Below are 20,705 nucleotides of genomic sequence, written 5' to 3' on the forward strand. Positions count from 1 at the left end.
CGCACCGAGCCCGGCCATGAACTCTGCCCCACGGACACCTTCCCTCCCTGCCTTGCACACCCACGAGACTGTCACTGGGTTATTCTTTGCAGGAGTGTTTCACAAACTATGTCAGGCTGCCTTAATCTCACCAATTCAACAAAAAATCTGTCCTTTTCCATTTTTATTCTTCTCTGAATATGACCAGCTTGCATAACACCCTCACTCAAACCCCGAACGTGTACCAGCAAAGGGCCAGGGAAACTGGATTCCCCACAGTGGATCTTAGAGCTGTAAGGCTGGTATTTGCGAAGTGAACGTGCAAAGGCCAAACTCAGGGCAAACACTCCTTCCGCGAGGCCGCCGGCCAGGCCAGCAGCTCGAGAGGCTCAAACCTGCGAGACGGCCAGGGAAAGCTGCACGAGCCCATCTTGCGCTGCCTTCCAGAATTACTGTGTTTAAGTAACATAAGATATTATACAAATCAGCACAGCCAGCACGCTCCCGAGAACTATCCCAGCGCTGCCCAGGAATCAAACACCTGCTGCAAGCCCTTATAAGCAGCTGAGGGACTGAACAAGGCAAAGACATCCAAGTGTGGCCTACGTCACACCGCAGTCTGCCGGTTCAGAAAAGCAGCGCTTCAGACGCTCGGGCCGGGCCTCGGGCTGTTTTGTCTGAGCCAGCACAGGCAGCCAGGACGTGTCCTGGGCCCAGGGCTGGGAGCAGCGGCACACGGGTCAGTCGCTGCGGTTCGCTACAATCCCCGTCCTCCTCGGAGCTGAGCTGTTGTCCTTCCTCCAGCCCTGCAGTAAGAAAGGATTAAAACATTAAAGCCCGTGAAACATGGTGAAAACATGAAGGGGGGAAAAATGTAGTAAAGGTGGCTTAAAACAACATGAAAATCATTTCAGAAGTCGCTTTGTCTCACAGGGAGAAGGGAACGGGAGGTGCTCCCTGAAAAGCAGTGATATTGTGCATTACGGGACCACTGTTGAGGAATGGTGAGATACAATATACAGATGTGGGCATTTTCTACAGTTATTTCAAGAGAAACTTTAGAAAAATTTGAAGGTTAAATTTTTACCCAACTGGAGCTTCATTTTCTTAAACTTCCATAGCTTGCTCATCATATTACTGTGCTGTTGTTAACAACACCTTATAACTATCAAGTTTTGTATAAACTTGGATTTTTAAGGATAGATCTTTGTATGAATTACTTCTATACTGTGTAGGCATGTGGAATAGCACATGTGCATATACAGCAGATACGCAACGCTATTACATACAATTAGCGATACGTGTTTTCTACACAAACTATACAGTCTACATAATTTTAATACACACGTGTATTACATGTGTGTGTACATGCACATATAGATATATATGTATAGTGTGACTCTTCAAAGACGCAAAGCAGAAGGAACAACCTGGGACAGCAAGACGAAGCAGGATATACGGTCACAAAAATGTTTCATCCCAAATTCCGCGAGCCTGGTTTGCTGGAGACCCAACCCGTTGGTACCACGGCTCCGGAGGAGCGCACGAGCTACTCACCGCGGCACAGCCCTGGCGTCCGGCAGCGCCAGCGCGGCACCGGGGGAGCCACGAGCAGGAGGCACCGCGGGCGCTGCCCCCACACTGCTCCTAAACCACACGGCGGCTTTGCTCTCCCTCCTGAGCTGGCTCTGTAGCCTGCACGGGCCGGGCTTGGGGCAGAATCTGTTCCAACACATTCAAACAGAGTTTCAGTTAAAGGCAGTTGAAGAGGGGCGCTGGTACCTGCTCAGCAGGAAGCCCCAAACTCATTTTTATTGAACTCAGTGAAGTTCCTTTTGAGTCCTAGTTTAAGCTGAGAACATGGTCTTTAATAAGTGCTCCAGCTACAGCTTTACAGAGAGAATCCACTTTGAAAAGTTCAACATTTAAAACGTTATATGCTATACTTACTATCCAAACTAATAAAATCTGTATTTTAACTTTCTTCTTTAATAAATTTTGTCGCAAAGAAAAAAATATTTGCCAATAAGATGTTAGTAGAAGTTATGTTTTGACAAACTAGGTTCAGATTCCCATTTTGCTAAATTCACCGCTTCTGTACAGAAATACTGAAAAAAAAAAAAAAGTATGTCACAGTGCAGAGTGAAACATTGCTGTTTATTCCCCTTCATTCAATGCACCATTCACGCGACCCAGGAGGACGGTCCTTGTACTGATGTTTTCCCGTGCTTTTTTTTTTTTTTTTAAATATAGGAGATACAGAGAAAAATATAAAGACAGGATGACATTTTTTCCACCTTGTTTCCGAACGTACCAGTGCGATGGAAATCAGCGCAGTTTAACACCTCTCTTTCTTTTTTGCCCTCGTATTCTGGAAATGAAGGGGTGAAATCCAACAGTCCCCATAGCAGAGCAAGCGGGGAAGAGTCTGAAGCCGGGGAGCCCATGGGGAATTCTGCAAAACCAGAATCTCCACCTGGGGGTTAATGGGTCCACACTAAAAATGTTTTGCTTTACTTTTGAAAAACCAGCCATTTCTGAGAGGGGCACGTCCTTCACATGGCCGTACCTTGTCATTAAGCTTTTGTGGTGGTTAATACATGTTCTGCCTCACGATACTTCACAGAAGAAAAACCAGGAAAATACAGCGGTGGTCAGAATGAACCCGGGTGAATGAGTCACACAGGACCAACAGCTGGTGGGAGGAAGATTGGAAAAATTGTCCCAGCTCCATCCACAGGAAAACCCAGGAAAGGTCTAAATTCCTGCCCTGGTGATTAAGCATTCCTGATTACAACGGATGCTACACGTTCAGTAATCTATTGTTACAGTGGTAGCAACAGAAACCCCTCATTTCTGCTCTTTACCAATTGAGCACAAGGAAGACTTCCAGCTCGGTGAGCAGCGCTGGGCTGCGCAGTTCCCAGGACAAGAGAAAAATACCTGGGAACCTCGTTTTCCACTGCGCGGAGACGCCCGAGGCCAGTGACACGGCCTCCCCTGTGCTGTGACAGGGTGGGGACGCGGCCACGCGAGGGGACGGGGACCCCGGGCACCCGCCTCCCTGCACCGGCGCGTTCTGCTCTCCAGAACTTCCGAAGTTTCACCCCGCGTTTCTGAGCACCAGTGAACCTGGGCTTTGGGTTTGGTTTAATGATGAACACCGTGAGACGGAGAGAACAACTTTGTTTTCCTGAAAAATAAAAAGGAATCCACGCGCCTGCTTTTAATTCCATCTTTCTAAGAGAGCTACAAGCAACAAAACCTTGAGCGGGGGAAGCTCGATGAGCCCACTCATTAACACAGCTCAGATTCTTCTGAAAAAAACTGTCAAATTCCAACCTGCACAACAATAATCCAATTCCTGGAGGAAAAAAAAGACAAAATATGAACAATTAAGTAAAAGCCTAATTCTATTTTGAAGGACATCACCATTCACCATGGATCATTTCAAAACATCACCAGTGTGTTCCAAACAAGCACTTAACAAAACCAGTAATGAACATGTGGCAAAAGTACAAAACTCCTTTGCACTATTGACAGATAATTTCATGTAAGTATTAACACTAGAGTAAAATATCTAGGCGTTGCTTCATTTACTTTTGAAAATACCATATAGAAAACAATGCTCGTAATGCCATCCACAGGATTCTACAAAGCTGCTGCTTCATTCAACAAATCTTTGAACTGTTTCAATATGAAAATTCCCATTTTTCAAATTGCTCAAAAATCATTGCAGAAAATTTCCAAGCACTTGAATTGAAGCACAACCAAAGTGTGAACTTGGTACATTTTTGCAGTTATTTCTAAAATACGTTAATTTACATAAGTAGTCTGAAAATAACACAATGGGATTCAACTTCATTTTAGACATTTGGAAAGCAGTGTCATACTTTATTTAAAATAAACCCATGTAAAAACAAAGTTTAAATGAAAATGGTACCTGAAAAATAAATTATTTGATATAAAACAAATCAATAACTTAAAAACACACTAAATATACAAAATGTTTAACCATATACTGTACAGTATGGAAAACAATCGATAAAACCTTCTGTCCCACAAACAGATTAATTTATAAACAAAAAGATTACATAAGGGAAATCAAATCAATAAAAAGACTAGAAGTACAGTATTATTCAAAATTAATGGTCAAATAAAGGCTCATCCCAACTTATGTTTCAAATGTCTCGAGTCATTTTCTTAATGACCAAGTGAAAAAGTTCAGCTGTACCACTGAAAAGTTGCTCAAAAATGTTTAAAAATAAGGAACAATAGTATGAAGTATGGAAATCAAGATGCTAAACCATGAACACAGTAGCAATTTTTCCAAGGTTTCAGGTGGCAGCTCTACTATTACGGATTTTTCCATCATTACCAACAAAAAGAATTTACGTGCTGAAAATTCCACTCAACAGAAAAATATTTCTAGTTCAACCTTTGTAAACGTTTTACCAAGTGCAATATATAACAAAGAACCGCAGCAAGACGGAAGGAAATAAAACCACAATTTCAAAATCCAATCCACTCGCTGGGTGTTGCGTGTTTTGCTTTAGAGACCAGAACGGCTTCGACTGCTCTTTAAATCATGCAGAAGGAGAAAGCAACACGTAAAGGTGGTTTTTGCTACGTAACGTCACTACAAAAAGCGACCACAGAGACGAGGCTGTACCTGGTGGATCTACGAGCGGACACCTCTAGAAATCAACAGGAATTTTCTGTTCCGTGCGATGGAACCGTCGCACGACACGCAGGAGCCGCCTCGTGCGGGAGGGAGGGAATTGCGGCCTTTTAAGGAACTCCACAATGTTTTAAATTAGGAAGTAGGAACCCAACACGGTGTAAGAAACACAGAAAACAAGCGCTACCCTTTGGATCTTCAGATGGATGGGTTCTAGCGTGCCGAGCGGCCGACACGGAGAGGAACCCTGCGGCACGGCCGCGTCTGCTTCCCAGCGGAGAGAGGAAAGTACCGAGGGCGACAAATCCCGCGTTTGAAAAAAAGAAAATAAATAAAATAAATAAAGCAAACCAAGTGCAGCTCCACTAAGGGAGCTGTGTTTTCTTATTCCAAAAGTGAATTTGGTCCCTTCACTCTAAAGCTATTTTTAGGAGCCTACACGTAGAAATGTTACAATAAGGTGCTTCACTGACAGCGACAAATTTCCTCATTCTGGATGTCAAAAATACAGTAACCTTGTGAGCATGAGGACAAACTGCTCTGTATTCAACTCTTGTGGTTGAACCATGAGGTCACTGTCAGCAGTTCACAAAAAGCTGGATGTTAAAAACCCTCCCCCAGCCTCTCACATCCTGCAGAGGACCTACTTTCAATAAACAATTTTATTATAAGACCTGTTTATTTTGTTAAAAAAGTCCATGTGGGGACATTCTCCAAGTTTGTTGGGTTTTTTTAAGTACATATGTAACTATAAACTATCCAGAAAGTAACTTTAGTTACTACAGTTTGGAATACACTGCAAAAAACCTCTCCTGAAATATTTGAAGAATCTACTTTATTGACCTTACCCAGAACATTAAAGCAACATAAAATTATAAGCACCTTCTTAGGGACCTTTGGGACTATTAATTTCCAAAACTTAACATTCAAACAAATGGATCACCTCTACGGCTATTTCATCACTTTGGTTTTAACTGCTGAACATTCTTTCTATAAATGTAGCAACGTTTTGGTGTTGGCTTTTTTGTTGTTTTTGTCTTTTTTAAAGATTTTTTAAACGCTTGTGTCAACAACATCACAACAACGTTTAGCACCCCTACAAAAACGGGTGTCCTCTCCATCCTGACACCCTTTGCTCATCTGGACAAACGTCAGTGACCGTGAGCTGCAGGGAGAAATTTCTCCTGCTTTAGTGACTTGCGGGTCTGAATTTCCAGCGGTTTTCCCACTGTCGTGATTGGGATGGACTGAACAAACAGAACCGGGCAAGGGGAGGCCGAAGGCGTGTGGGACGCTGTTCTGGCCCCTGGTGGCTCCTGACTTCTCCTTCCCAGTCCCAGATGGGGCAGAAGCGAAGGGATTGGGACAAGCGGGGACCAGGAGGTGACAGCGGCTGCCCTGCCCCGCGGAGCATCGCCAAGGAACCCAGCGTTATGACGATGCAGCTTGAAGAACAAAAAAATCAACCCAACACTTGAGTATGTGGACACGTCTACAATGGAACGGCAAGAGAACTGAACACCGAGCTGCTGCGGTTCTGCTCCCGTTATCGCTTGCTTTGCCACCTCCTCGCCCGCAGGCTGCACCTGCCTCCGCTCACACCCGGCAACGCTGCGGTTCCCTCTGCTGGGCTCCCTGGGAAAGTGCCCTGTCTGCAAATGGTTCACAGCTTGAACCCGGGATTAGCTTGCTTTCTGCACAGGGGTGAATTCCGGTCATAGGAGAAATCTGGGAAACAACTGTAAGTTACTGAGCAGGAATAAAAACTCAGAAATAAATCAACAGACTGGGAAAGGCCAGGTCTGAATAAAGCCTTCACACAATTTTAATTTTGACAAAAGTCAAGGTTTTTTACATACTAAGAAAACCTGATTTCTTTATTTTTTTAATTCTGTACAACACAACTAAAGCCCAGAACATCTTCAGCGAGGTTTGGAGGTGACCTCCAACCACACTCAGGCCAGTTTTACTTGTAGCATTGTCTCATTTGAGAGTGAAACTCTACGGTCTTGCAAAGAATGAAGACTCAGGTTTGGAAGCAGCCCCATCACCATCGTGTTTAGCAGCCATGCCTTAGCCTGCCAAGAGTCTTCCTGAAGTGCCAGATGCAACAAGAATTGGAAAAAGGTGGAGAAAAGGACAGGTATGGGCAGCAGAGCTTCCCTTGCAAAAGAAATACTAAGATCAAAGTGACTGAAGTAACACCAGACATTCAACAGCTGGTAAAGTTTCCTGAACAAAGATGACCGGCTTCACAACCCGAGCCCCGCAGGCTGATCAAGTCCCGACGCGGATCCTGCCCTCGCCAAGGAGCCGTTTTATTGCCACGGCAGCAACGGTGACGGTGTCACCAGAGGGAAAACCCCAGCGACTCCCGGCTGGAATGGGCTCCTGCTCAAGGGCTCAGCACTGACGCTCAAGTTCTCTTTGTAAAAGTGAGTTTTGGACACAGCGTAAACCGGTCCATTGGAAACAGAGCCCGGCTGAAGCCCGGCAATAGGATCGCTGCTCCTCCCCTTTGTATTCCCAACCGGCAGATCTGAGGTTTGCTACCCTGACCTCAATGGAAAAGCCATCTCTCCCCTTTTCTTTTTAAACCCGGGCAGATGAACAACCCATTTTGCACCATATTTGTCTGTCTGATCAAGTGAGCATAAAAGGGGAATGCAAGGCAGATTGATCCCTTCAGAACTGCTGGCACCAAACCCACGCGCTGTCCCCCGAGACACCGTCATTCTCTTCGCCAGCTACGCCCCAAACCCTGCAATGGCAGCATGGCCAAAACTGTGTGTTTTCATCAGGAATTATACCTGATCCTTCAGAAACGGGTACCTGGGGTGTCCTGTGAAGGACCCCAGGACATTCCCACCGCAGCTGTTCCCATCTCCAGTACGGACCATCAAATCCAGGTCGTCAAAACCTGATCGTCAGCTCATCCAGCAACCAAGACCTTCTCGTGTTCTGTACCCTACTGAGCCTCCTGCGCCTCATGAGCCACGTAAGAGACCTCTGGGTTGAGACCTTTGGTTTTCAAAGATCTTGTGAGCCCTGACGGAGACAGAAGTGTCACTTGAAAGCAACACCTACACTTTTGGATGAGAAAGCAGAACGTATCCATAGGTTTTGTAAACTCCCTGAAAATTAAGAGGCCAAAGCGTCTCCTGAGACAGCTGTGTTCAAGGGAGAGCTCCAAAGGAGGGTGTGCTGGGTGACCTGGGAGGGAAACCAGCTGCTCACACCTATTAGGCAGAAAAACAGATTACTCGTTGTTAGAATTTAGTTTCCAGAATTTCATTTCCATAAGTTTCCTTTTGGTCTTTACCAGTAGGATGCAGGGGACATTGTTTAGGACCAAAATCACCAAGAACACACACACATTTTTGTCCTGACTTCAGCTATTTATGCCAAGCATTGGACTGTCAGAATGATGCTGACCATACACTTCTTCTGGTATCAGCTCTTGATATTCCGGCAGGATTTCTTTTCCTGACTGAAGCAGCAGCGCTTCGCTCAGATAAACCACCTGGAAACTACTGTCAGAGCAATGATCAAGGGAGGGTGGGATCAGACGATTCCTACAAGAGATGTTTTTATACCACTTCTGCTGCAATATCCCGCATTTCCTTCTTTGCTAGCAAAGAATGAGAAATGGAAAGATAGGGAAGCAGTCAGATGACAGTGATGCCAAAAAGCCTCCAAGAGAAGATTTTCTGGTGAGCTCAGAGCAGCGGGTGTTGTACAATGGGCAGCACGTTTGTAACCGTTCCTGGTGCAAAGTCCTACGTGGGGTGTCGTTTGTTGGAAGTCTGAACCCCCACCTAAATCCTGTGATAAAACAGCAACCCCTCTTTGGTTTGGAAATTAATCTTATAGGAAATAAGGTCAGAGAGAATGACAGGAAATTTGAAACTATTGCAGAGCTGCTCCCATGGACCAGGCAGTGCTGAGGTTAAGAGGTGACGAGTCTCCGTGCTACACCTGGGAGAAATCCCTCAAATGCTTCTGAACACAGAAAAGAAGCATTTGTTGAAGTGATAAATGAATGACGAGAAATTGGTGGAAACATCTGGACGAGACGGCTAGAAAGGACACTTTGTGGGGTGGGAGTTGGTTGGTTGCTTTGTCACAGGCACCGTTTTACTGCCCATCCCAAAGGATGGGCAGGGCAGGTAGGGCTGGATGTACTAATAGCAAAAATCCCGCTAAACTCTGCACACAAGCTCAAAACCAGCGGGAGGCTGCTCACCGTGCCAAGGCCTAGCCAGAAATATCAGCAACAACGTTTGCTGGTGCTGAAGGTAATCAGTGGAGATGGGCAGCTCGTTCAGCCGACTCCTTCGGGCTGTGCAAGAGTCGGATCCCAGCGCAAGGGGAGGAGAAACAATTGGGAACGCGAGGCAAGGTCGGGGGGATGGAGCGACAGCAGCAGGCAGCATGGAACGGCCTCTGGAATCTGCAAATCAACTCTGGGACTGGTAGAGGTTCACACACAAAACAGGAGACACTGCAACAAAACTGCCACTGACCCCGTTGGTACGTTTGCTCTGCACCTCCTGGCAAGCGAAGGGAAGCGCTAGAGCTGAACGGTGCCCAGGGCAAGGCTGTAGTGTCCCTACGAAGCCACTACCTGATGAGTAAACCCTCCTGAGGTTTCCTACCAAAAAGCTGCAGGTGGTGTCGGGCTGTGGCACCTCGTCTCTATGTGACAGATTCATCGCAGTGCTCGTGTTTCACAACCCTCCTTCTTCCACTCATCTGTCAAGGGAGTAGCTTAAAACTCTGAAAGACGAACTACAGTTCTTTAAAACAACACTCTTGGGAAGCTGGACACTGTTGTGCAATACTCAGCAAAAAAATAACAGAAAATAAAAAACAAAACAAAATTTGAGCAAAACAAAATCAAATTTAATGTTCTTAAATGCAAAAGTAAAAACAAACAAAAAACACAAAAAAGCAAAAGAAAATTAACAGAAACAGAACAACTCAAAGTTTCAAGGCAGTCTGCAGAAAACTTGGGGAATTAATCTTTAAATCTACAAATCAAAGGGTTTTTTTGTTAATACCTAACTTGCAAGTAGTAAGTACTTTTCTGCTGAGTGTTCAATAAGTAAAGCTAGTTGTCAAAACAAAATCCTATTAAAATAGAAAAATCTAGCACTCATTAGAAGGGATGCGAGAAATACAATGCTCAAATGTTTATAATTGTTTTTTCTTTACAAAACAGAACTACCAAAGGAATTCAAACTACAATGATCTTTGAAAATGAGTAAGTATCTTGCTGCATTATAATGTACCAGTAAGTAGTGCACCATGCATTAAATATTTGGACAGAAGAGATTCAGTTTGATAAAGTAGCGACATATATTCACACTCTCTTTTTTGGAGTTTCATTTTGACTCTGAAATCTTCCCGGAGTTTCTTTGAAACTCTTTGGTCCATTCCTATTAGAAAATGGGCTTTAAAAGTCTCATGTTTCTAAAACCTTTGAATTTGACAGCTCGGCCACTGCTCCGTGTGCAACTTACCTCCTAATGGTGTTAAAGTTATGCTGGCATGCTACTACTTACAAGACCTTGACTTTCAACAGGCTCATCCTCAACTCCATACGTAGCAATGAATATTAATTGATCAAACGATTTACTGTCAACTAAAACATGAGCATTTCTCAACTTTTCTTCCACACTACCGAGTTGGGGGGAGAAAAGGTCAGGGGAATAGGTGGGAAAAACAGCAACATAAAAAAACAAGAAAACTAATGAATTCAGCCTGATATTTTTCAGAAAATTCCAGTTTTTGCAGACAACATTCAATGGAGCAAATGTTAGTCTCATAAGTGAAAGCATGCTTCAATTTTACCACCATCCAGAGGGTCTAGTTAATGCAATCTACTTAAGATTTCAGGGGATTTTTAACATGTTTCTAAATGAAATAACTTAAAGGAACTTAAAATTGGTCTAACATTGTGGGATTTCAAACATTTGAACATGTCAGTTGCATCCCAGAATATAAAACCTTTTTCACTTCTCATTTAGACTAAGACAAACACTTGTGAAAATTGGCGCAAAATGAGTTTTACACTAACAAAAATGTTTCAACTTCTGTCACTCCATTATCTATTCCATACAAAAAGCACGAGCAAGTTATTTGTGGGACTTGTTGGTTTTGAAGGAAACCTGTAAGATTTTGTCCCCCAGGCGGTAGCCATTAAGACTTGCTATGGCCATTGCAGCTTCTTCATAGTTTGTCATGGTCACAAAACCAAAACCTTTGCACTTGTTGGTGTTGAAATCTCGAATAACTTTCACATTGGTAACCGCACCAAAGGGGCCAAACATCTGCCAGAGGATTCCCTCATCAGCATCTTGACCAAGGTTGTAGATGAAGATACACCAGCCAGAAGATGCGTTTCCTGGAACATTTACACCAGAAAGCCCACTCATGTGATCTACACCCATAGGAGAGAACCTAGCAAATAAAAAGCACAATATTTCATGTAAAAGTTCAATTCAATTCAGCAAATTCACTTGAATGGGAAGCAACTGAGAATGAATATTTTCTACATGGACATCAAAACCACCAGAAAGAAACGTTTCCCCATTCAAATTGACAATCAAACTGACAGCTGCGGGGGGAGAAAAAAGTGAAGTGTTCCAAGTACTTTATCAATAGGGAGCTCTCCTTAGAAACAGGCAAGATTCCATGATCACCTTCGCAGGGCACCCGGACTGACCTTTGGAACCGTTAAACCCTTTGGCCGTCGAGATGCTCGGTGGCATCAGTGCGGAGCTGCTGGGACAGGCGACAGCAGCCCCCCCAAACCCAGCCTGTGTCGAGCCAACCCCAGGTACCTCCCACTCATTTTGCTCATCCACCTTTTCTTGCCTCTAAAATAGCAAGTTGGGGACTCAAAGGGTTCCTCTGGTTTTTGCTGGGCGTGTTTTGGTTTAAGGAGGAGAGATTGTGTCCATTCATTTCAATTTCTCTTTTTGTGGAAAAGAACAAAACCTAATCTCTTTTCCAGGATAAGGCAGCATGTGCAGGCAAACCCTCCCAACACCTACAGGCTACTGAACAAGCCACCGTCACACATGCTCGTGGCAATTAAGCAGCTAAGGAAACATTAGCACTTTCTCAATCAGTTCTCAGTATCTGCGATGCTCCACATTCCAGCTACAGAATGTAGATCTCAGGATTTTATTCCTTAATACCAGTTATGCAGATATTTTAACTGCAGTAGCTTTCAAACATCAAAATAGCAAACCACATTTCAGTACACAGGTTGACAATTCCAGTACACGTGGATGGTTTTCGTATTATTAGTTTTACATCAACTTCATACCAGGAAAACTTATCTGACTTTACTGAACTGGATTTTTTGAATCACTTACCCACTCTTCTTAAACCTCCTGCATAGTACCCCAGTAGTATTTATGCATAATGAAAAGCAAAACAACCTCTCCTTTTTATGTCTTGCTTGGTATTATTTTTTTTTCCTCCTAGAACTCACATCTCTAATCCCCCTTTGTTCTATGTCTGGTCTCCACCCTAGAAATCCGAAGCTTCAGAATATTTTAATGCAATAATACGGTTGCACAGCTGAGCACTCAAAGGTGAGGAAATGTGGAAGTTAAGGTAAAAAACTCAATTTGATCCCTTGTGCTTACGGATTATTTAAAAATGCAAGGTCACGAGATTGTAGAAATATAAGGAAACTATTCCAGGGGTTCCCAACCTGTGGGGTACCCCTGGTGCCGTGCAAACCACACGTGCTGCTCTGTGCCAAGAACACGGCGCTGGCAGCTCCTGATTCTCTGCTGAGCTGGAGGAAACAGGGACCGGACGCCTGGGCAGCGAACGCTGCAGTAAGAGCCAAACGCTTCCCCACCGACCTGTTCTGTTCCTGCCCTGCACGAGGAGCGGAGCTGCTGCTGCTCTGCGCAGAGGGGACGGCTGGAGGCGACACGCGTGGGAAGGACGGAGCTGCAGCAGCACACGGGGACACGCGGGGACATCAGCTCCCGTTCAGCGGGGCACCTCGGTCTGTGCGCTCGGGCAAGGGAACCGCTGGGTCACCGTCTGCGCGGTGCTCAGAGCTCAGCGCCTGCCACACCTGAGCTACGGGAGCCTCCTGTGCCCAGGGCAGGGGGACCTGGTGGCAGCGAGCGCGTCCCCTCCTGGCTGCTGTCCCTGGAGCCCGAGCTCCTGCTGCTCACACTCGCTACCGCTGTGGCCAGCCCCGAGCAAACCCGCGTGTGGGAATCCTTGTGCTATATAAAACTGAAAAAGCAGTTGGAGTATCAGAATGCGAATGAGACACACTAATCTGTGTGAGCTGGTGATTGTGTGACATATCTACTATTTATTTTGCTTTTATATAAACATGTTCCTGTGTTTCCAAACTTTACACACTTACTTCTTCTGACAGACACCTTCAGCTCTGTAGCTTCTTTCCATTTGAGTAATGATCTGGTAGGATATATTTATCTTAATAACTGGAAAGTTTTCATCTCAACAGATCACCAGTCTTGGGTTCCTGCTCACATGGACAGGGAGCAGAAAATCACTAAGCTCAGAACTGCAGCTGTTGGTTCCAGCAGTCAGGGTAGCTCTGAACCTGCCTGCGATAAACAGCTTCACTGGAGCGGAACAAAACACTGTCCGAGCACTAACGTCAGTGACAGGGTTCAGCACTCTGGAGTCGTCTTGCATCTCCCCTCGATCAAAGAATTATCAAGAAACAACAACTCCCCTTCAGGCATTTTGGACCCACCTCATGGACTCTGATATCAACAGAACTATGTCCATTAAAATAGGTGGGAACTGGCTCCAACCCTGCACAAGTCTGAAAGCAAAACCAGCTGAACTGGGAATACTTTTGAGGTCTGAAAGAACACTGTTCTAGCACGAAGCTCTGGTGAACCGTAAAAGCCCAGGACTCCTCAGGACTCTGGCCAGCCTTCAACCTTCAGGAGCTAAACTCCTTAATTTTATCAGTTCAATGCCTAAAGATTTGCTGTTCTAAGTAAACAAACCTTACACCTGAACCCCTCGCCCCAGATGTTTTATGTGTCCTCCCAACACAACCCTCTGCTGCAGGGTCGCTCCTGGATGGGACCACAGCTCAGAATCAGCCCAGCGCCCGGGGACACGGCACCGGGCCCAGGTCCTGATGGGAGCCACAGACGCCACAGGAACTGCACGGGATTAACGGAACATTAAACACAAGGGGTCTGAGCAATATCGGTAGGAAAATAATAACTACAAATTAGAGATACTAAAGGCTTAATCCTGGATTTACAGGGATATGATGGAATTAAATGAAGTGTAATCAAAATGTCAGTTTAAGTATTCAGCTTCTGCGCAGCAGTGACCACAGCTGTAATTTATACAGACTGGGAGCTCTTTGGAAGCAGCTTATCCTGTCATCAGATTCTGTTCACTACGCAAAACAAGAGTCAGGCCAAGCGAAGGGTCCAAGGCTTTGCCACAGGATGAATAATGACAACTCATTTAAGGAAGACTCACTAGAAAAACTTGCAGCGAACACCAAAGGTGGGAATTAACAAAGGGAATGAAGAAGGGCTGGGGGCCGGTGTGCGCGGTGCACACGTGCAGCTGTGGCTGAGGGAATGGAATGAAGTTTGATAAGTGTTCAAGTTCTTGCAAGTTTGTGACAAAGCACAAGTGAGACGGACAGTTCTTGTCTTCAAGTCAGCTGGTGAATCTTGTCTCCATAGAATGTTCCCAACCACACGGTTTAACCCGGACCTGCTCTGTTACTACCTCTGCCAACCTGTAGCACCTAAAAATCTTCAGCTCTTTCTCCAAGCCTAGAACTAGGGGCAGAATTTGGCCAAAACGTGCTGATCAGTGAGCGCTGGGCACAGACAGAGTCACCAGAGGCAGGAATACAGAACATTTTCTTTTATCTTATGCCCACTTGTGAAACCCATGTCTGTAGAAACAGAAAATGCACACAAATAACATTAATGCTGCTCTTAATGATGCAACAGAAGAACAATTAACAGGTCATTAACGTTTAGTTTCACCTGCAACTATTATCATCAATGAATCAATCATTTTTACTATTACTGAGTGATTCTTACAGGACAGAATTAAAGTTATTTGGTATCTTAATTACGGATGTGAATATTATTTGCACTGCTTATTCTGGTGCATCTTAATTCTGTTGGAAATTTTAAGGGGAAGAATGACAATGAAAATGTCCAATTACATTAAGAACAAAAACATGAGAGGTAAGCCTCAAGATTTTCTACACATCAGCCCTGGCTGATGAAGCGTAAGTGTTTTAATCATTCACCTAACAGCCAATGTAGAATTTCATTCCTTGGTTGGCTTAGGAGCTTTGGGCACGGAGATCCGGATGATGCTTCAGGGAAAGGAAACCTTGTCTGAGGAGCTGCCTGCACTAAACTGGCCTGAGCTCCAGCTGAGGAGAATCGGAGAAGGGCCGAGGTTGGAAAATATCCCCCAGAAAAACCTCCTGGTTTAACACAGGGACACCAGAGCCGGGTTTGAGCATCTCCAAGGGTGGACACTTGAGTGTCTGGGCAACCTGTTCAACCTCCCTCAACATGAACCAACAGAAGACTCTAAAGTACTAATTCCCACTGGAGACACATTACACCTGGCTGTTCCTAAAGTGCTCAACTATTTGAGTTTTTAGTCCAATTTTGCTGAGCTAATTGGATACCTCTGAGGAGAAAAAGAAAATTAAAAAAAAGTAAATTCTCAACAGGGAAGCACTACTCTCAGAAACTCCCATGAAAACATCTCACAAAGCCAACTACTTATCTGCAAGACAGTAAATATAACGCATTTTCAGAGCACAGTCCAACTATCACCACTCTCCGTTAAGCAACCAAGGCAATTCAAATTCAAGCAATTGATATTCAAAGCCACTAAGACATTGCTCCCATCTTCCACAGGTCTGCAAGCAGATAATACGTTGCAATACCTCAATAATCTGAATTTGTGAGGATTATTGGAAAGACAGGACACTGCACAGCTCGAGACACAGGCAGGAATCCCAGAGAGTCTCTTAATCAGAAATAAGGCTTTTCTATTTACTATGACACCTCCCTGCTGGAACCAATGGTTCAGAGCTTTAATTAAGTTGCTAAATTACACCTGCATTCAGATCTCTGGACTCCAGACTGGGGATCTGTTGAGACGGGCACCTACCGATGTGCAGCGGGACCTGGTTCTGTCCATCCCCTCCCTGCACACTCCACGGCACAGACACCGCACTGGATGCACCTTCACATCATTGACTTCGATATCGATTTTACAAGTAAGATTTTACTTTCAGCGCATTTTAATTCAACAGTTTATTTACACAACGCTGGCGGACACAGAGCGCACTGGGCGTTCATGGACACACGCTGCAAGGGAGATATTACTGCACAGTTTCGCAGAGGGACCCGGGGACAGCACAGCCTTAAATGCATTTTTTTCTTCCTAACCTACCTGAATCTCTGCGCCTGGTGGTGCACGGGCCCTCCGAACCGTCTAGCGGGTGAGTGACACAGCTGCGATAACAGGGCCACGTTTTTGTTCTGGTTGGGGTTGGCTGCAAACTTCACTGTAATGGGTTCGGAGGAACCTGGGGGTTTGTGACCATTGAAATTTGTAATTGCCTCTTCTGCTTCTGACCTTTTGTCAAACCGGATAAATGCGACCCCTCTGGACAAACCTTTTAACCAAACCAATAAAAAAAAAAAAAAAATTGAAGTTCAGGATAAACTTAAAATAACTTAGAAAGCAAAAAACAAAAAGTTAAATATTTCTATGGTCACAGCTTTCAAGTTTTCTACATTTACTAATGTTTCTTCATCAGCTAGAGGATAAAGTACAAAATTAAGAAACAAAAGACAAAATAACACATTCATTTCAGCTATAACAACCACGGTGACTAAAATGCTTAATAAAAAAAAAAAAATCCAGTGTGGTACAATCCCATGAAATCCATCACCAAGAGACATTTCCGTAAGAAAAAACAACCTCCCAACATTTTAAATTAATTACACACACACACAATATCCAGGCAGTTAAAAACCAAACCCCCTTAGCTTTGATGACTTGATCACTAAAATCAAACATAAAATTGACACCAGTTTTCCCAAGTGCTTTCAGTTTTCCACAGTGAAAACACACCCAGGTTGGTAGATGAGGGCAGGAAGGTCTAATGTAATAAAGTGGTTTAACCTTTGGTAAGGAAGAGATCACAATTTCATCTGCACCGCAGCCATTATTTCTAGCTGTCACACACCTTAGTTCTAATTCACTAAAAACTGATGAAGAATTACCTCTTAGTAACTGTACTGAAACAATAACACCGCTGTTCAACATTTCCACCTCTTCTTTCTAGTTCCAGACCCAGCCACTTAGGCCAAGATTCAAAGACAGTTGCAAAAGTTGTTGAAGCTTCTCATAAATCACCAAGTTGTTCATAACAACTGGACGTTATTTCCTGTGTTTCACAGGAGGAAACGCAGCCCGACAACCCCTGGGTGTGTGGCAAAGGGAATCCAGCCCCTCCGGCAGTGAACTTTATCATGGAAACAGAACACGTTCTTCAAACAATATATTAGTGAGGTTATTTGAAGGCGAGCAGTGTATTCTGAGCTGACTCTGAATTACAGCATCACAGCTCAGCACACTCAACGAAAACCGAGTTATTCCGAGAGATTTTAGTTGCTTGGCTCCTGTCATCTCATTTTACAGCTCAGTCGAGCTCCTCTCCCCTTCTCCCCAGGGAGGATTTTCCTCACTCAGGGTCAGGGTGTCCAGATCTGGACACGTGTCAGTGTCTCCAGATCTCAGTGTCCAGGTCTCGTCCAGTCCCCTCTGATTTCTCTTATGCACAATCGTGTTTACAGGGCACTTTCACCAAAGCAAAACACTTAAAATCAGCTGCCTACAGAAGATGGAGACACTAAATGTTGGAGACTGGAGCATTTAGTCAGATTAATCCCACCAAAAGCTGCTGATGGCCTGTTCTAAATTACAGTTGATTCCTCAGAGCATGAAAGTTGCTGCTTAACTACTTGTGTAGAAATGTACATGCTACCAGATAGAAATATTAAATGTGGAACTGCTAGAATTATATTATCTTCTGTGCTAATATAGCACATGCATAATCAATGAGAAAGGGTCTTTCTGAAAGTTCTCTCCAAATTCATACATGACAGATGGGCTACTAGTGAAATACAGAACGTCCGAGGTTAGAGGATAAGCCACACTCCTCAGTTATACAGCTTGATATAATTAGGTACGGAATTAAAACTCTGTGAAAACACATTGTATTGCGGAGTGAGAATTAACATTATAAAGGAAAAGCTTAACTTTGGTCTCTCCTGAGTGCTTAACTAAGCAACTTCTCCCTTTTCTTTCTCTCTTTTTTCTCTTTTTCTTTTTAAATAAACAAAATACATTCAGAACATTCAAGAGGGCAGTACTAAGTGCATTAAGTTCATTCTTTTGGTTGGCAGCAAGCACAGAGGACTGTAAGATACCTCAAATGTTTTACAAGATGAGAAAATTGTGTGAGTTCCAAGCTGGTATAAAAGACAAAACACATTATTGTTTTGCTTTTTAATATACAATTATGGCCTGGAATTGACCTGTGGATAACAACTGCATTTGTGTACAGGTAATGTCAGCAGGTTACAAACACTGCGCTATGGTACTATCAGGTGTCACAGAGAGCAGACTGGGCAGACCAACAGCTCAGCCCAGGAAAACTGACAATAAGGGAATAAAATCTGATACAAGGTTTAGACTGTGAGCCAGCAAAGGAGGCAGTGTCAGTCATTCTGCTTTTAAAAATAAAATAGGAAAAAAATCCCATTCAAACGCTATCAGTGGTTGACACTGGATGTCATGGTTAGTTTGTGAAAGTCTGATTTCGTTTAGGATCTACCAGCCTCTGAAAACTGTCGACCATGCTCTACACTACGGTTTTATAAGGCTTGCGTGTCCGAACTCACCTGTGGTTTGATCCACGAGCACACGCGAGTTGATGATGCGTCCAAAACGTGAAAACATATCTTCTACGTCTTTTTGTGTCATTGACCTTGGCAGTCCACTAATATATAAATTAGCATCCTTGATAACTTCAGAACTTGGACGAGCATAGGAAACCTTTGAAAAGAAAAAAAAAAGGTATGTTCAGAGTGTAAATAGGAAAGAGTAATTTCTTTTGTCACGAGTCACTTGGATTTACTGCCCACTAAACAACATGGGCATTTTTAATTGGAGTTCAAGGAAGTGGAACAGGGAGAAGGTGGGAAAACTGCCAGGACAAGAAGAGAAAAGTCATCCCTCCGTAGAACTCCATTCATCTGGGGCTTACACAAGAGAAAAAGAATATAGGGGCAGCAGACTAATAGCAGTGCTCCCAACAAACAGATTTGCTGCGTTGGAGAAGCCGCATCTGACGTTCTGACTCGGACACTGGACCTGACAGTAACCACAGGGCACACCAAGAACCTGCACTGTCACTGGATCTTTTAAAGCCTCATTAAAAGATTTTACCAGCTCAAGTGCAGTTTTCTATCTTAATTTCTGCTCTTAGAGAAAGTTACAAATATGAGTTGTGATTTCCTACATGTATTAGTTGTTATTTTTCAAAAGGAGTGCACGCATATTAACATGGTTTAAACGAGAGCTCAGGTGTCTGAGCTGCACGTGAGTTCAAAAGCCCAGCAACAATTTGGAACGATGTGGGAATGGAAAACAGGGCATCTTGAAATCCAAAGCTGTTACAAAACACAGGACACTTCGCTGCTCCTCCCCAGACTCTACTGTTCTTGCAGCTGGAGAGCGCACGAGTTTTATCACCAAATGAACTTGACCAGAATTGCCCTTTTCACAGAAGATGGAAAAAATCCCAACATCCTACCTTGATAGTTTTTGACTGGAGTCTGAGGCCGTTCAGTGTGTTTATTGCTCTTTCAGCATCTTTTGCAGTAACGTAGTTCACAAAGCCGTAGCCTAAGCTGTGTCCTACAGGGAAAAACAGGTTTTTTAAATTAATCCTAACAAGAGGAAGTTCTCACCATCCAAATTAAAGGAAATACAAATAAGAAAAAGTGAACGCGACACAAACATAATCCACACAGCAAGTGTTTAAATAAGCCAAAGAAGTTTCTCAAGGCTGACATACATCGTACGAAGTAACTCCAAACTCTTATTTGCCGCTCTGGACATTCCTCTGTCTTCAAGGCCAGTGAGTATTAGGCAGCCGGAGACGTTCCTTCCACAGTAAGAAATTCAAGACTAAAATACCAACTCTGAACTGTCTTGTGAACTTAATGGGTGTGGAAGAAAGGCGAGAATTTAACAAAGTTCCTAAGTACAAACTCTTGTAGGTAAAGAGCAGAAAGTGAGAAAGTGTCAACAAATGAACTGGAGGTAAGAAATCAGGAGACTCATTTCTGTGTTGCTGCTCCAACCATCACTCATGGGGATAAGAGGAGAAAAAAGTTTTCAGTTGTTCACACATCCATGTCGCTAACGAGCAGTAAGGCTCCCAAACACAGGATGACACTAAAGAGCAAAAAATTATCTTTAGTGCAGACAATTCATGTATTATTACTTTGTGTAAGTTTACTGTTAACTCTTACAAAAAGAACTTGAGAATAATACCAAGTCTTTAAAACCTTTAAGGCAAAATACGTTTATTTGGATACTTATCTGTTCTGCTTCTACCTCCAACCTCCACAAATGCTACTATCATTTATAACATCGCATATTAAGATCATTTTGGGTTGCAATTTCCCAACAATTAGAGGCGCTTATCACTGTAGACCTAAAAATAATTAAAATACCTTCAAGACTCAGTGCAATAAAGCATCTCCCGTTCAATAAAAGATAAACCTCCTTCACACAGCTTCTCTTGGTCTCATCCACATCTATGGGATTTTCTAAAGACAGGAGAACATGCTATTGTACTTTAGTAATATAGTATTTTTAAGTTATTATTAAGCTCCGTTGTTAGGTTTGAGAATGCTACAAGACA

General features: G+C 43.7%; 1 protein-coding gene across 1 annotated transcript in view; it reads right to left on the reverse strand.

The window, feature by feature from the left end:
* Nucleotides 1-9,543: 9,543 nt before the first annotated feature.
* The window catches only part of ELAVL1 (ELAV like RNA binding protein 1), a 38,390-nt gene continuing 27,228 nt past the window's right edge, over nt 9,544-20,705 (reverse strand). Inside the window, exons 3-6 of the mRNA XM_065652313.1 lie at nt 19,587-19,690; nt 18,673-18,826; nt 16,151-16,376; nt 9,544-11,125 (exon numbers count right to left, since the gene is read on the reverse strand). Of these exons, the coding sequence (XP_065508385.1) occupies nt 10,801-11,125; nt 16,151-16,376; nt 18,673-18,826; nt 19,587-19,690 (809 nt within the window). The 3' untranslated portion in view covers nt 9,544-10,800. The remainder of the gene's footprint in view (nt 11,126-16,150; nt 16,377-18,672; nt 18,827-19,586; nt 19,691-20,705) is intronic.

The sequence above is a fragment of the Caloenas nicobarica genome, chromosome 27 (assembly GCF_036013445.1).
Source record: "Caloenas nicobarica isolate bCalNic1 chromosome 27, bCalNic1.hap1, whole genome shotgun sequence".
Taxonomy (NCBI): Eukaryota; Metazoa; Chordata; class Aves; order Columbiformes; family Columbidae; genus Caloenas; species Caloenas nicobarica.